Source organism: Babylonia areolata, chromosome 10, assembly GCF_041734735.1.
Source record: "Babylonia areolata isolate BAREFJ2019XMU chromosome 10, ASM4173473v1, whole genome shotgun sequence".
Classification (NCBI taxonomy): domain Eukaryota; kingdom Metazoa; phylum Mollusca; class Gastropoda; order Neogastropoda; family Buccinidae; genus Babylonia; species Babylonia areolata.
Window position 1 is genome coordinate 10,775,379 of NC_134885.1, and position 16,653 is coordinate 10,792,031.

Sequence of the window (16,653 nt, forward strand, 5' to 3'; positions counted from 1 at the left end):
AGGAACACGTCACGGTATTTTCCTGATTTTATTTTCTTTTTTTATAAAGGATTCAAATTCAGGTTTACCAGACTTAAAAATAAGATTCATACACATTTTGAGTATTTTTTTTATCAAATATTAGTAAAGTAGTACTTTTTTTGCGGAAGTTTGGAGAGTAACTACCAGATACGGCGTCTGCAAAAACACGTCAGACGACACTGATCCATTGCATTTAACTGTTCGTATGTAGCTATTATTCATTCCTCACTAGGAATTAACATGTCAGTGGTATTTCATTCTGCCAGAGCATGAGAGAACGAATGCATCTATGAATTACTTGTAATATAAATATCTTTTAAGTCATCCAGTGACTGAGTGAGTGTGTCATTTTATATTTGATCAGGATGTGTCAGGATGAACGTAACGTAAAATAATAATATTGTTCACAGTTCAGTCTGGTATTGCCTGAAACAAATCTGCCACACGAAGAAACAAGTCTGACACATCAAAAATCCCATCTAACGCCCTCTACCCATCTTTCCACACCTTCCGTCCCTAAGCATAAGAAGAGACTTCTGAAATTCTTTAAGTTCTTAGCAGAAACATTAGAAAGAGAATGCAATATTGAACTTGAAATTATGAAACCCAAATAATCGAGGAAAACAAACAAGGCATGCAAAACTGTTAGTTGTTATTATTGCAAAGATTGCAGTGCAGTGTCACATTGTGTACATAATGTGTTTGATATTTTCATCTTTTGAAAAGACATTCACTGCAGCTGAAGACCAGCTCATGCTAGTCATATATATACAACACTTTGTAGACACTCACACCCTTCCCCCATTCCCAAGATTACACACACAGTGCTTTCACCCCATCACCCTTACCTCTATTTCTTTCAAAACAGTCACTTTCACTGTGTCTCCTTTATTCCTCCACTGTCAATTGACTTATTTGTATATGTTCCTGCATGAACATTTCTTTCATATTTCATCAGTATGATATTATCTTATGGATCTAACCATAATGTGGTATATATCTTTAAAACATGTAAATATATCCAGGGCTTCTGATAACATGTAGATATGCGCCCTGATTCTTTGAAAATGGAAATAATGCATTGTGTGTTCATTGAGTGGGTCCCTGTTTAATCAAAAGAGTGAAAATCATGTTTGATGAGCATCAGTCTGATGCTAGGATCATTTGCTACAGAGATAAGAGTAAGATCATCAGCAACAAATGAGCTATTTCCTATAACCACTTCCTGGTCCAGAAACCTAGATGATTACGACTGGAAGATATGCCTGCCTTTGTATGTTTGTAGCAGTACCGAGTTGATTAAATTGTGCAGCATCAGAGTGACCCTTTGAAGATAGTCTAGGACCCCTGAATTTTTTTTTTTTTTTTTTTTTTGGATATATCAGAAGCCCTGCACATATCAACAAAGTGTTTGATTGTCTGTGCAGTTAAAGCACAGATGGCATGAAGTAAATGAAACAATTGTACACATGATGTGTGGATTTACCTCTCTTTCTGTCCAGTGTGTCCATGCATAGATCTTTGTGTGTGACAAAAATTCATTTGTTGTTTGTTTGTTTTTTTCATTTAATGTCTTCACTAAATAGTAAAACAATATTAAATGTGTGCTTGTGTGTGTATTCATACAAAATCTGATAAATAGAATTCAGTGCTTATTTTAGAATGGAATGGTATTTCTTTCTCACAACAAAGTGCTCTGTTTGAAGTTGAGGGTGCCTCCCCAGGGAGAGTGTGTCACTACAGTGCACAACCGCCCTTTTTTCTGTTTGAAGATTTTTAAAAAATAATTGTTTCAGTGTCCAGTTTGATTTATTTTACAGAGCTGCCAGACACAACACTTTTTTTTTTTTTTTTGCTGTGGGTTCTTTTATGTGCACAAAGTTAATCATCTAATATGTGTATGTGTGAATGCTGATTAACACTGATTTTCTATGAGTGTACAATTGCATTTTAACAATATCTGATTTTGTTACAGGAATCCAACAGCTGTTACGGCAAGTTGCAAGCAATGATTAAGTCTTGGCCATTCTGTGCAGCCTCTACGCACTTTGACATCCTCCCAGAGTACAAATAAAGCCAAGAGAAAGTCTACAGACAATTTCACGATGCTAGCCATTGCCTATGTGACATTTGTCATCCTGGCAGGGGTGTGTGCCCTGTTGCAGCTCTGGTCCTACATTATCCGCAAAGATGCTGCTGCCGTCGGCAACAACCCCCAGTTTCTCAAGTTCCAACGTGGCTACTTCGCTGTCTACCTGGTGGCCATGTTCGCTGACTGGCTTCAGGGACCCTATCTGTACAAGCTGTATTCCTACTACGGCTTCCAGGAGGATCAGATCGCTGTGCTGTACGTCTTTGGGTTTGCATCCACAGTCATTTTTGGGTCATGGACGCCCATTGCTGCAGACCAGTTTGGTCGCAAGAAGCTGTGCATTATTTTCACTGTCACCTACTCCCTGGCATGCCTGTTGAAGCTGTCCAGGAGTTATGGGATTCTCATCATCAGCAGAGTGCTTGGAGGAATCGCCACGTCTGTTCTCTTTTCAGCGTTTGAAGCATGGTATGTGTACGAACACCTAGAGACTCATGATTTTCCCAAGGAGTGGATCCCCATTACCTTTGCAAAAGCATCCATGTGGAATGGTGTGCTGGCGGTTGTGGCAGGAGTGACCACAAACGTTGTGTCTGAATGGTTTGGTCTTGGCCCAGTGGCTCCATACATGATCGCTGTGCCCTTCCTCATCTTTGTTGGCATCATCATCTCCACACACTGGAACGAGAATTATAGCATCAGCAAGGTACGATTCCGAAAAGTGTGCTATGAGGGCCTGAAGAAAATAGCAGACAGTGAGAAAATTTTCATGCTGGGGGCTATCGAGGCTTTGTTTGAGAGCGTCATTTACACCATCATTTTTCTGTGGACACCTATTCTGGAGCCAGCAGGACCCTCGCTTGGTATTGTCTTTTCCAGCTTCATGGTCTGCATTTTGATGGGGCAAGCTGTCTTTCAGATTCTGTCCTCTAAAGGAGTTCCAGCAACGACCATGCTGACTTTTGCAGCTGCCGCAGCACTGGTCTCCAACCTCGTGTGCGTATTTTCCACACGGCCAGAATATCCCAGCATGAATGCTTCCTTCATCGCGTTCCTCACCTTCCAGTTCTGTGTCGGCATCTACTTCCCGGCTATGGGTTATCTGCGCCTGAGAGTAATCCCAGACGCTTATCGCTACCCGATAACAAACTGGTTTCGGGTTCCATTAAACCTGATCACATGTGGAGTGTTGATGCTTTTACACGAAGATGTGTTCCAACATGGGAACCGCTACATTTTTGTGATCTGTGTGTGCCTGCTGTGTCTTACCTTGATGTGTGCTTCAAGACTGATCAAGCTTCCCAAGACTGAAGAAGAGGAAGAGCAAGAGATGATGATGATGGAGAGTGAACATATCCATAATATCTTTTGACATTGTAAGTTATGGATCATCTGTTCTGCTTTACCTGTAACTTGACTGGATGTTGAGAGAAACTTTGACCGACATTGGGGGATGTTACCTGAACTGTTTTCTTTTTGGTGATGATAAGTGGCATATGTTGTATATTTGATACTTGAAGCTGCAGGATGTAACAGTATGATTAAGAGAGAGAGAGGATGTGAGATTGTTTATGTTGTCTGTACAGCTCATCATATCAATGAAGTCATGTGTCCATTTGTGATGTCTATTGTGAATACATTTATCAGTTCTTTATCAGGATTTCTGTATGGGTTGATCAACTTGATGCATATAAAATTATATATATATATATAGTATGTTACATTTTGTTTTATTAACTATTTACTGGTTTAGGCGATAGCACATGATTTGTTTCCATATGCATGGTTATGCTTAGTTGTTTAAATGTATTACCACAGAGAATGTTGTTTGTATGAATAATGATTCATTTGGTCTTCAGTGCATTGTTGTTGCTTTTTTGTTTTGTGTTGGGGTTTTTTTTCATCAAAAGATGTTTATTTGGTCTTTACTATAAAGAAAAATACAAATGTTTTCCTGTTAATTTGATTTGTCAAGGCTGTATATATATATATATATATATATATATATATATATATATATATATATATATAATTACAAGTGTTGTATGTCTCATCAGGTCTGAATTATACATGCAAGGAATGTACTGCTATAGCTGACTGCCCTCAACTCAATATCTAGGACCATACTACACCTGCTCAGGATCACAGTCCTCTTTTTGTTTTCCATTGTATTTTGATTGGGGAATAGAAAATGGAAAAAAATGGACATCTCTTGTAAAATACAAGTGATAAAAAATTAAAATATGTGTGTGTGTGTGTGTGTGAGAGAGAGAGAGCTAGAGAGAGAGAGTGTGTGTGTGTGTATCCCTGCATTTCCATTAGTTGGTACAACAGTGAAGTTTATAATTATACTTTGTCAGTTTCTTGCAGTTTATTATTTTGTTGCAAATTATGAATTTGCATAATTCATTAATAATTTTAATTGAAATGTTGGAATTTGATGATTTCAAGAAGAAAAGAAATTGATTGAAAAAAATGGGGAATGGCATACTGGCACTTACATGATTCAGATTGCATATTCTTAGGCATGAAGAACATTTATAAAAAGCCTATACTTGTATGGACTTATTGCATACTCACATAATGAGTTTTCCTGAAATACATATATGGTATATTATATATTCAATGTATTTTTTAAACTGATAGACCGGGCAGACAGCTTGAACTTTGCAGAAAATTCCAGTACTAAGTTACATCACTCAGTGACATGGTTTATATATTACATTGGTTAATGATAATAATAATGATAATAATAATGTACATTTTCTCACTAAGAGCTCAGGGTGCCTTACATGAAAGAAAAATATTACAAGTAACATAAAACATTCATGACCACTCTTTCTCAAAAACCCCTCCCCCCACTCACACTCTCCCTTTCCCACTCTACATACATCCAAAGTGAGCTGACATGGGTGGTGTTGGAGAAAAGGAAGCTGAGAGTACTTATAGATAGGTTTTTAAAAGATGGGTCTTTAGTGATGAGCAAAAAGCAGAAATAGAATCAGATGCGTGGATATGATGAGGAAGGTTGTTACAGATGTGAGGAGCAGCAAAGAAGAAAGAACGTTCACTGTAGGTTCTTGTATTGACACGAGGAAGTTTCAAAAGATAACAGTCAGAGGAAGAGCGGAGATTTCTTGTAGGAGTGTAAACACTGATAAGGTCAGAAAGATAAGTAGGTCCTGTGGAGTGGAAAGCAGAATAGCAGAGACATGCAACTTTGTATTTAATTCTCGCTTCAATAATATGTTTATGAATGTCATACGGATATCTCCATAGAGTACCAGGCACAGTCTGAAATAAATATGGTTAAAAACAAACAGAGCGTCAGAAGAACAAGAAGAAGACACTGTTGTGAATATGTTACTCTTGATTTTTGCATTATGTTACTTTGCTGCTTGTGCTTGTACAATTTTGTAATTTTACAAAAAAATTACAAAGTGACAAGCTGCAGCTGTTGACATATTGCATCATTAGGATCCCCATCTGTCAAAATGTCTTTATGCATGGTAGATCTGTGATTACGACTAACTAAGATATTGTTTTAGTACTGGTAGATACTTAGTAGCAGTAGTTGTAGTGAGAATTGAATGATGAGCCCTTTTGCATTGCCTTTTTCACTGTAAATACATGATACTTTAAACTTTTCAGTTGTGTAAAAGTTTTTTTTTAATGACAGATTTATTTTTTATTTTATTTTTTTTTTATCCTAATGATCATCAAGGTTATTGTGCTCATAATACAGTTTGGTAACATTCCAACAGGGTTTTCACCCACACACAGACTACTATGCTTGTAGAGCTGTAGGCTGTATAATTTTAGGCTTATATGCATGGATATTTTAAATTCAACCCAGAATATAACTTTGACAGTAATTTGTAACAAAGTTGTGGTCTGCATTATATGATCATTGCACATATTTTCATATTGTAACAAAGTTGTGGTTTGGAATATATTATTATCATTGCGCAGACTTGCAGAATGTTTTTTAGTGGTATGAATTTCTTCCATACTTCTGTGTGGACATGTGCATGCACGTAAAACAGGCCTGCCTTTCACTGAAATTCATGGTAGTACTTACAACACAGCACATTGGGTTCTGATGTCATCTTGGTATGTGTGAAGAAGGCATGATTAATTTTAAAGGTGAAGGTCCTTCAGTTTTGGAATGGAGTTGTGAGCAGAGAGTCACAACTGATAGTTTTTTTTTGTGCACAAGTTTGGTTTTCTTTGTTTTTGTTTGTTTATTTATTTGTATATTTGCTAGACACTTCATGCAGCATCAGCAAAGTGTGCCTTGCGCTCAATCCATGGTGCATTCCATGCTTTGTATGTATACGTATGTGTACAAATTTTATCCAGCTAGTGATAAGCCACACCATACAGGAATGCAAGATTAAAATCATATTTTACTGTACTGCATTGTTGAGCTCACATATACTATTAATGCTTTATGAAAAACATTAACTTACCACTCTCTATCATTAAGAATAGAATGCACTTCATTGTGTTTATGATTCGTGTGATGTGTTTGTGTGACCATTTTGCACTGTTGTTCATATCTTTGAATTGATGTGTATGTGTGTGTGTGTGTGGAGCAGGTTTTTAAATTGCACTCACAATCTTTTGTTTCCTCTGCTGTGGTTGTGAGCCAAACCGAGTGCAGTTAATTTATGAGAATTCCACCAAACATTGAACAGTTCATTGGTATTGAAAGAGAATCTTTCTATCATTGTCCCAGTGTTGTGCAGTTAATTAGGTGTGGTTTTTTTTTTCTCTCTCTCTTTACTGATCTTTTAATGTGGACCTCCATCCCAAAGTGAACTTTGTTTTGCATTTCATTCAGCTTCAGTTCTGCTGCAGTTGTGTGTGACAAAGAAAAAGCATACAGCCCAAAGCGAATGCTTTTTGGTCAGAAAGAGAAGGGAGAGGGGGGGAGATGGGAACGACCCCCAAAAGCAGAGTATGGCTGCCTACTTGGCGGGGTAAAAAAAGAGTCATACACGTAAAAGCCCACTCATGTACATAAGAGTGAACATGGGAGTTGCAGCCCACAAAGGCGGCAGAAGAAGAAGGAGATGGGGACTGTGTACTGATGTCTGGAACATAGTCTGCGCAGCTTAGCCTTGCTCCTTAGCAGTTGTTGATGTTAATGATGATGATATGGATACTTACATAGCACCTGTCCTTGGTCAAAGACCAAGCTCGAAGCACTTTACAAACACAGAGTCATTTGCACAACAGGCTGCCTACCTGGGTTGAGCTGACTGAGAACTGCCTTTGGGCGCTCATTATTTGTTTGCTGTATCTTGCCTCATTATTCGTTTCCTGTATCATGCCTCATTATTCGTTTCTTGTATCATGCCTCATTATTCGTTTCCTGTGTCATGCCTCATGATTTGTTTTCCTGTGTCATGCCTTATGTAAGTTTGTGCCTGCCTATGTGTGTGTATGTGTTAGGGTAGCTGTTACTTACACATGTATGTTAAAATGTATGTATGCAGTGTGTGTGTGTGTGTGTGTGTGTGTAGTCACATTTTGGTGTGTGTATGTAACATAGATATAATATTTTATGTTAACAAAAGCGTTTTTGTAAAGCACCTACAGCAGATTTCTGGATAGTGTGCTATATAACTATAAGTATCCATTTTTATTATGATTCGCTTCCTGTGTCATGCCTCATAAATCGTTTCCTGTATCATGCCTCATGATTTGTTTCCTGTATTATGCCTCATAAATCGTTTCCTGTATCATGTAGTCAGGTTTCGGTCACAGACACACACACACTCATTCGTTTCCTGCGTCATTCAGTCAGGTTTCAGTCACACACTTAATCAAGGGTGAGCATAGCCAACTCCAGCAGGCTTCTTGTCTTGTGTCAATGCTCTGTCTAGTGTTAGTTCAGGCTCAGCCTGGGGAAATCAGCTTTCAGTTGTAAAAAGCCTCACATACACAGAGTGATACATTATGCAAATTGGTCACTCTGACGCAGAATCACATCATCACTATATAAGTACTTTCCAAGTGCCAGTTATCACACCATCAGTCCAGTGAGAGCATCGTAATAGTATGGATCAACAATTCAACATGCAGTGGAGTATGCTGGAAACAGTTTAAGGGGAGAATACCAGTGTTTGTAGTAAAAAAAGAAAAGAAAAAAGAAATATAACATGATAATATACAGAAGAGCATCAGTGGAGAATGTAAACTTTGCTTCAGTAGACCAGGTCGTTGTATGTATTTTTATTTGTTTTTAAGTAGATTTCACTTTAGTTTTTTACCTTTCTGTTGAAAAAACTGATGAAGTTGCAATATCTGTTGCTGTATGATATCCATTTGGCATGTGTGTGTGTGTGTGCATGTTTGTGTATGTGTGAGAGAGAGCGTGTGTGCTTGTGTGCTTGCATACTGATAATGGCATAGTGTCATGTTTCTTCAAATCTCATCTGACCTCCACTTTTTGTTGCAGCATACAAACACTTTCTGCTTACCTGTCATTTACCTCACATTTCCAAAAAAGAAATTTAGGTTTGTGTTGACTTCTCTTCCATGGACTTTGTTTTTGTTTATCCAGTTCTTTTTTTCTGCCCTGTCTTCTGTGCCATTACATCCATACTGTGTTTCTTGAAGCCCTCCTGTACAGAGCTACACCCAGCCTCACTCTCCCTTTTCTATGTTCTTCACCTTTGTGGAACGCCCTTTGATGATGCTTGGGGTCTTTCAGTATAAATAGAATTCTCACCTTCTGGAAATTCTGTACCATTAATTTACAATTTTCTATTGCTCTTTATTTCTACATTTCTTTCTTTTTTTCCTTCCTTCACTGGTGTCTGCTTTTTCTGCCTTCCCAGTCCATTCCCCCTTTCTTTTTTCAAGAAAGCCTTGACACTTTTTTTTTTTTTAATCTTTTCCTCTGTCTGTGATATTCTGTCTGTGCTGTTTTGTTCCAGCATTTACTACTAATACTGGATTAGGTAGTGAAATTGTAAACTTTGGGATGGGCACAAGCTGTCCATTTTGCAGTGTTATTTGCCTACATGGACTTTTTAATGTATTTTTTTGTTTGGCTTTGTAGTATTTTTCCCTTTTTTAATGATATTTTGTAATCTGGGGATGATAAATTAAGCAGACAGGCTGACGTCCTCAGCACGGCCTAGTCTTATTTGCCCCTAAGGAGGTGAAGCAAATTATTAGGATAATGTGTCATGAACTGTGTTTTGTGGGGTTTTATTATATTATTATTATTATCATTTTTTAGATGTGACAGTTTTGTGTTGACACGGTTGAGCATTTGCATGGTTTGACAGTCCTGATATGGCCCTGCGCCGTCAGCAGGACAATCATCAACCATCAACAATAAACACAGCCACGCCCAGCCTCCCTTTCCCTTTCCTGTGTTTCATCACCTGTTTGGGGATGCCGGGGGCTCTTACAGTATAAATAGTATCCTCACCTATAAATAGTATCCCCACCTTCTGGACATTCTGTGCAAGAAATCTTCTTTTGTATCACTCTCTTTGTTGCTAGATTTTTTTCTTTTCTTTCTTTCTTTCTTTCTTTCTTTCTGTTGTCTCTTCCTCTTTTATTCATTGTCTTCCTTGTTGGCCCATTCACTTTTTTTTTTCTTTAAAGCTTGAATTTTTTTTCTTCTTTTTTTTATGGCTTTGATGATTGGGAATTTTTACTATTTGATTTTTTTTGTGCCAAGGATGCTGAGTTACCTGCTTGTGTTGCTTGGTTTTGTATGCCTGTTTAATTATGATTTTATGTGTTATGTATAATTGTACTTGTTCAGGTGGGTTTGTTTTTGTTGTTTTTTTTAATACTCTGGCAAAAAATTGACAAAATGGTCAACATTAGAGGCTTGTCCTAGGTTTGTATGTCATGACTGTACTAGTGCCTGTGCCTAATTTTCTTTTCTAGGTGGGTTTTTTTTTTTTTTTTTTTTGTTTTTTTTTTACGAAAAACATGTTCTAGGGATCAATATTGACTGTTTTAAGGCCTGATGATGTCCTGTACGGTCGTCAGGGCTGTAACTAAGTAACAGTGTATAAATAGATTTCACCAGTTGACGCTTATGTACATTCCTCCAACACACGATTGCAGACGCCCTTTCAGTGCTGCTAGTGTCAGCCAGTGTGCCATTTTGCTCATGGTAAGCTAATCAAAGAGTTTGTCGTCAGGAATTCTGCAGTCATGCGGCAAGGCAGTGAACCCTCCTATCTCAGCTGTGCACATGAACAGGGATGCAATTCCTATCTAGTAAGTGCTACAGAAATTGCAGATAGATAGTTGGAGCCAGTTTTGACACTTGCATATTAATTCAGTAGTTTGTTCAGTCCTTCACTCTTGTTTTAAAGACTGGTTTGTTATGTGAAAACAATAGGACACTTGCAACTTGTTCAATTCATGGACGGTGCAGTTCCTGCGCAGACCATCTCAAAACAGACTTTCATTCCATTGCTGATGAAGGACACACATTAGGTTCAGTCCCTTGGGTCAAATTCCTTGAATGCCTTAACTTCATGCGCAAGGCACTTCAGTGCTGAGACGGTACAATGCAGTCACCTTAATACACAAACTGTATGAAATGAATAGTAATGAGTCACGTCAGTTAAGCTGGACATAGTATCACTTGTGAACTATGATTGCTTTGCATCTTGATTTGACAGTTTGTAATGTACTGTTGGATCAGAAAGCTATAAAAAAAAAAATTTTTAAAAAGGACTGTGTTTTGTTATAAGATGCATAGAACTATGTGCTGATCAAAAGTATTAATGAGGATTAATGTTGTGTTACAGGGTTTGATAATTCCTCTTTGCTTCCGCCAGATCGTGTACATTCCGCCATGGTTGTTCAGCGTTCAGGTTTTGACTTGAGGTGTGCTCACAGGGTTTTATAGCATTGTGTTCGAAGCCTACAGACTAACAGAGGAATATGTTTGGGTTGCACTGTTTTGGTTTGGAATGAGGAAAAGTTGCATGCAGAATATACAGTAGTCAGTGGCAAAAAAAAGTGTACAGATCCAGAATCTCCCATTTTGCCCATGATCTATTATTCACGGTGCACAGAGGATGCAGGTTCAATTGGTTCATGTAAATCAATCAGCGGTGTACAGATCCTACATTGTAAAATAATCAAAGTTCAGCACTTTGACAGTAAAAGCCCTTGTGATTCATCAGCTATTTCATTGTTCTTTTTTCTTCTGTTAAGAATTCTGGTGACTTTCTCCAGTTTGTTGTTGTTTTTTTTTCACATCATGTTTGCCTTGGGTTATTGTTTTGAAATGTTAGCTCTCAAGTTAACAGTCAAAAAACAAAGTGTAAATATAGTTGTTGATACATGCTAACAAATTTTATGTACTCAGTCTTTTGACAAGGGTGTTATCACCCTTATAAATAGTTTGATTTGCTGAGTACGTTTTGTGTCCCTGGTATATAAGTGATGACATGCCTGGGGTCTTCTCACAGAGACTTTGTTAATAGTACAACTCCAGCTTGTGAAAATGATCTGCAGTTCTCTGACTGTTTGTCAAACCTGTTTCCCTTTTTCTTTTTACGGCAGATTTGGTGTAGCGTATATGGATCAGTGCATGCTTTGACACCTTGAAACTTAAACATCTGCCTCTGCCTAATTCTTTTTTGAGCACAAGTTCACAAGAGAACTTGTGCTTGCTCTCCCCTCAGACTGACCGACTTACGAACAAACTGACCTTAAGAACAATAGCAATGAGTTCACAAAACGCCAGTCGTCTGTGCCATCTCCTTACATGACATGTGTCTTTCAGTTCTTATCTCTTCTTGATTGATGTCTGCTGAGGGGAAGACATTAACTGGGGACAAAGTTCTATGCCACTGAAGTGTTTGATGAAATCAGTTGGATAAAGGATAACATTGTTTCTAAGTGTGTCGATAGTTTTGGTCAAAAAAGAATTACGCATTAAGACGGAGGATTCGAAGATTCAGGGGTCAGTCTTCAGCAGGTTTTAAAATTTTGAACTTTACAGGTTTATGATGAGCGTGACAGTATTTCCATTTCATGTGCAGATCTTCACATTATAGCAGAGTGCAGTCAGTAAGTTTTCATTCATATGCATTCAGGTCATTCTCATGGCAGTTGAAGGGGAAAAACAGTATGAAAACATGACTCGGATGAGCATGTTTGACATTCATGAATAAATTAATGACATCTCAGCCATAGGAACCTATGCTTTTTTCAGTTGAGTAAAACTGACATATATAAGGGTACTGAGTAACATAATTAGTCTCAAAAGCCGGAGCTGAACCAAAGCCAATCACATCCATTTACACTGAACCCGTGTTCAGCAGATCATTCAGCTGATTCGTTTAGCATAACAAGAAAGACGTACATTTTTCTCCGGCAGAGAAATAATGTTATGTTCGCTGATACGACTAACAGTCCGAGTGTTCCTACAAAAAGTCAAAACTGTTTCCTGAAAATAATTTCCAAATGGTTACTTAACACAGTTCAGAGGGGTCATTGAACAAGACTGCTTGAAACAATAAAGTAATGGGGGCTGAAGGACTTCTTCATTATATGCACCACTCTCTGCTTTACCACTCATTCCAAGTTGTTTCTGTTGTTGTTGCTCATGTTTCCCCTGCTTGTTCTCTCCTTAGTTAAGAATGCATGAGAAATTATGTTTTCGTGACGTTAATGTGTTGTTTACAATTATATTATCACAAAGTCTTGCAAGATGTTTTACGCTTGATGTGACGTACATCTGTGGAGGAGAACTTATTACTCCTGAATGTGAAAGGAATGATGTTCATTTCCACATCACCATGAAGACGTGAACACATGTTTTAACTTGACTCATCTGTGGATGAGATCTTTATTCTTTTTGCATGATCTCGGCGACAGACATACTTCAGATGTAAATATTGAAGAAACTTGTGCAGGATGTGTTTATACAGGAAGGATCCTACAGGAATGCTAAGATTAAAAAAAACAATAACACAAAAAGAAACCTTGGATTGATTTCTTCAGTTTGATTTATGCCTATGATAATTTTAGTTAAAATGTATCTCCATCCCTAGAGCTCAAACTAAATATATTCTCCAGACATTCTTATGATTGGATTAGAAACAGACAAAGTGATTGGTTATCCAAACATCTGTTGATTTAACATTCATTTCTATAGTAACAACATGACTTGTGATCAGTGTAATTTGGATGAGAAACACAGTGGAATCATTTTAAGTGGATGTCCAAGTTTGAATCAAACATTCATTCCCCAAGAATGTTCTTAAGTGGACGTCCATTTTGAATCAAACATTCATTCCCCATGAAAATTCTTCTAAATCATGTATTAATAATCAGTAGTCCAAGACTTGGAATCAAAATGTATTCCCCAAATACAGTTGTTGGTTTTTTTTTGTTTTGTTTTTTTCTCCACAAATGTAAATAGGGTTAATAAAATGATTTGGAATGGGTCATCTAAATCAAGGTAGCTGCAGATTTAATGAAAACTGGCCCAAAGTAATGTTTGTGCAGAAGATGAAGCATGTATTACTTTTCAGTCTCTGTGGCGATGAAAACGCAGTGGTGTTGGTGTGGTTTAATCTGCCCTTTTGACAATAACAGGATGACTAAAGTGTGTATATAATTATTGTCTGAACTTGGTGTATTGTGAACTGTTGGCCTGTTTCTGTTTTCTGATTTGGAGCGTTGTACTCTTTTGTGGGCTTTCACCAAGCAGCTGTTGGGCTTGAAGGGAAATAAAAGAGATTTGGTTATTATTCCTAGGTTGGCTGCAGTTGTTGTAACTTTGTGTACATGCAGAGACAGACAGAGACAGAGAGGGAGTGTACAACATGACTATACACCATCATTCTTGCTCAAGGAAAACTACTTTCCATCTTTCCTCACTTTGAATTTCACGTCACATCAGTCAATTCTCAACATCTTGTAAACACTCGTTCTTCTGTTTTTCATAATTGGTATTTATGTGGCAACTCATCAATTTGGAAAGAATACATATTCAACATTACTGACAAGAACAATCTGTAATATTCTTTCAACTGATTAACAATTTGACAAGCACCAGTGTTCAGATTGTCAAAAAGAACAAACATAAGAATCCCCCCCCCCCACCACCACCACCACCTCGCCCCCAAATCTTTCTTGGATAGTGTTTTCCCTAATACAGTAAATTACACATCTAAATATGATGTCTGTTATTGGCAAAAAGCAGCAGCAACCGAAATTATCTGCAACACCGACTGGCATTATTTTATTCACAGTTTACCACACTTGTAGACTGCTTAATGCAACAATATTTTCCAAACAAGGAAAAATACTCAGAACTACAGTTGCCTTCACATCTTTTGAGATTTATGTAATCGATTCTCTGTTAGTCTGTCCTCTTTTGTTTCAAGTATTTGCTTATTAGTCACCATCAACTTCTTATAAACAAGGCATATTGTGTATGTTTGTTGAATTTTGTGTGTGTGTGGGGGGGGGGGGGTGAGTGGGGAGGGGGCTGTTAGCCAGACTGTGTCAAATTCATTTGGAGATGAAGGCAGAGTTGGCAACTCAAAACTGAAGATTTGTACCCAGACTGCACTGAATCACCATCACCAATACTACTGATGGGAAGACCGATGTATGAATTTAGACTGAATTTATTGCTGAAGGTAAATTTAAGCAACTTTTGGGGTCTAGGTAACTTTTTAATACCCCACCCCCCCCCCCCCCCCCCCTTAATTTCAATTTTAAATCACACAGCCATTTTTTGCATATTCTGAGCAAAGGACTTATTAGCTTATCACAGTGGACACACTCATGCACAGCACACACAACTGTATGCACACACACGTGCTCAGTTTAAATATCAAATGCGCATGAGAATGTCCTTGCAAGTAAATACCCTGTCGGACTTCCGAAAGTTGAGCAAACACCACTGAAAAATGATTTTGCAGATGGGCAATGTTGCACGAAAATAATTCACCTATTTATGGAAGTGTATCGTTTGTATGACTGGTTCTTGATGATAGCTTATCAGTTTCTCTTCATCCCCCTCTCCTCCTCGCACTTATCTCCCCTTCTCCCCCACTCCCCCCCCCCCACCCCCTCACTTTTGCCAAGTCTAAAATAAGTAACAGCACAGCTTCTGGAGTTGCTACTAAAATACACTGGTATGCACACCTGTTTCAGAGTGAACTAAATGCTGTTGATCAACAATACAAAAAAAAAAAAAAAAATTACTTGATAAACTGAAAAAGAAGTCACAACACTACAGCAGCAGAACATTTCACTCAACCTTCGGTAAAACACTGTGCATTCAGGAATGGAGTCAGTCTGTAACAGTAATGATCGAAATGCTCTACAGTGTCCATCAACTGCTGCTAGATAAATACATAAAACTTGTATATGGAATGGAATCATATTCATCTGTGTATACATGAAAACATCAAATGGAAGTAGATATAACATATTGGTAAAGTTACATGCATAATCACTCATATGCAAAAAGAGACATTCATTATATCCAATGCATCATCACAGCTATATTAACAATGCCTACATCTTTTGTACTTTCTCAGATAAATTGATTTTCTTCATTAAAAAGAAAGAAAAGAGAGAGAGAGAAGAGATGATACCAATGGATATCCCCACAGTCTGGCTATGATGAAGTAAAAGTGTTACCATCACAAACTCCAAATCACAACTTAGCAACGATCAACTAGGCATGCACTTTTTACATCTGCAAAAATAGTGCTGGGTATAAAAACAAATAACCGGGGATATACTGCCTATGAAAATAAAGTGGATGTACAGCTATGTGTCAGCTGAATGACCTTCTCTCTTTTAAGACAGTAAATGTTGAGAAAAAGATGATGAAAAGCAGCAAATGACAAAAAAAAACAGAAGAATAATTTAACTGCCTGAATAACAACCACAACTGTTGTACAGTACGGCTGTACAGAGACTGGTAACTCTGGTCTCAGCAGACTGGATGAAGAAGATGGTGTGAATGCCACATTTTCAAAGCGTCCTGCGCGGCATCAAGCTGTGAGTGTTCCTGGAACACACATGCACATACAGCACAGCCAGGCTTCCTGCAGTGTTCTTCTCTTTCACCACAGGCCCGAGGACTTTCCACCTGGCGGATTGGATGTCCGGATGGAGGATTTCTTTGTCTGGTCATCGTCAATCTGGGCCCCTGTACAATGCAATGGTTGCAAGTTATTGGAGTTTCAAACATATATGGCTGCCTACACAGCTGGGGTAAAAACCATCATGCACGCAAAAGCCCACTAGTGTATATACATACATACAAGAACGTGGGAGTCGCAGCCCTCAAAACAAGAAGTGAGACCTAAGCATATTAGATTTTAATCAAGTGCACACTGCCCTTAATTTTACTTCTTTTTGTTGGCAAGGAGGTGTGCAAGGATGGAGGGGGGTGTGGGGGCAAGGGGGGAATTAACCCTTTGAGCCCTGAGTTCCTGAGCAATTTTAACCCTCCTGCCTGAGCTCCTGAGCCAAAATTTTTGGTATTAAACCCTTTGAGC

At 38.1% G+C, this 16,653-nt stretch overlaps 2 protein-coding genes across 2 annotated transcripts in view; one reads left to right on the forward strand and one right to left on the reverse strand.

Moving 5' to 3' along the window:
* Positions 1–156: 156 nt before the first annotated feature.
* Positions 157–4,114, forward strand: LOC143286444 (molybdate-anion transporter-like). The gene is made up of 2 exons (XM_076594013.1): positions 157–224; positions 1,997–4,114. The coding sequence occupies exon 2, from the start codon at positions 2,127–2,129 to the stop codon at positions 3,483–3,485; it is 1,359 nt and encodes a 452-aa protein (XP_076450128.1). The 5' UTR covers positions 157–224; positions 1,997–2,126; the 3' UTR covers positions 3,486–4,114.
* A 5,803-nt stretch (positions 4,115–9,917) lies between these two features.
* The window catches only part of LOC143286767 (dihydropyrimidinase-like), a 50,393-nt gene continuing 43,657 nt past the window's right edge, over positions 9,918–16,653 (reverse strand). Inside the window, exon 14 of the mRNA XM_076594532.1 lies at positions 9,918–16,301. Within this exon, the coding sequence (XP_076450647.1) occupies positions 16,216–16,301 (86 nt within the window). The 3' untranslated portion in view covers positions 9,918–16,215. The remainder of the gene's footprint in view (positions 16,302–16,653) is intronic.

Excerpts from the sequence above, each read along its gene's own strand:
- LOC143286444 (XM_076594013.1), top strand. The coding sequence starts at position 2,127 with ATGCTAGCCATTGCCTATGTGACATTTGTCATCCTGGCAGGGGTGTGT.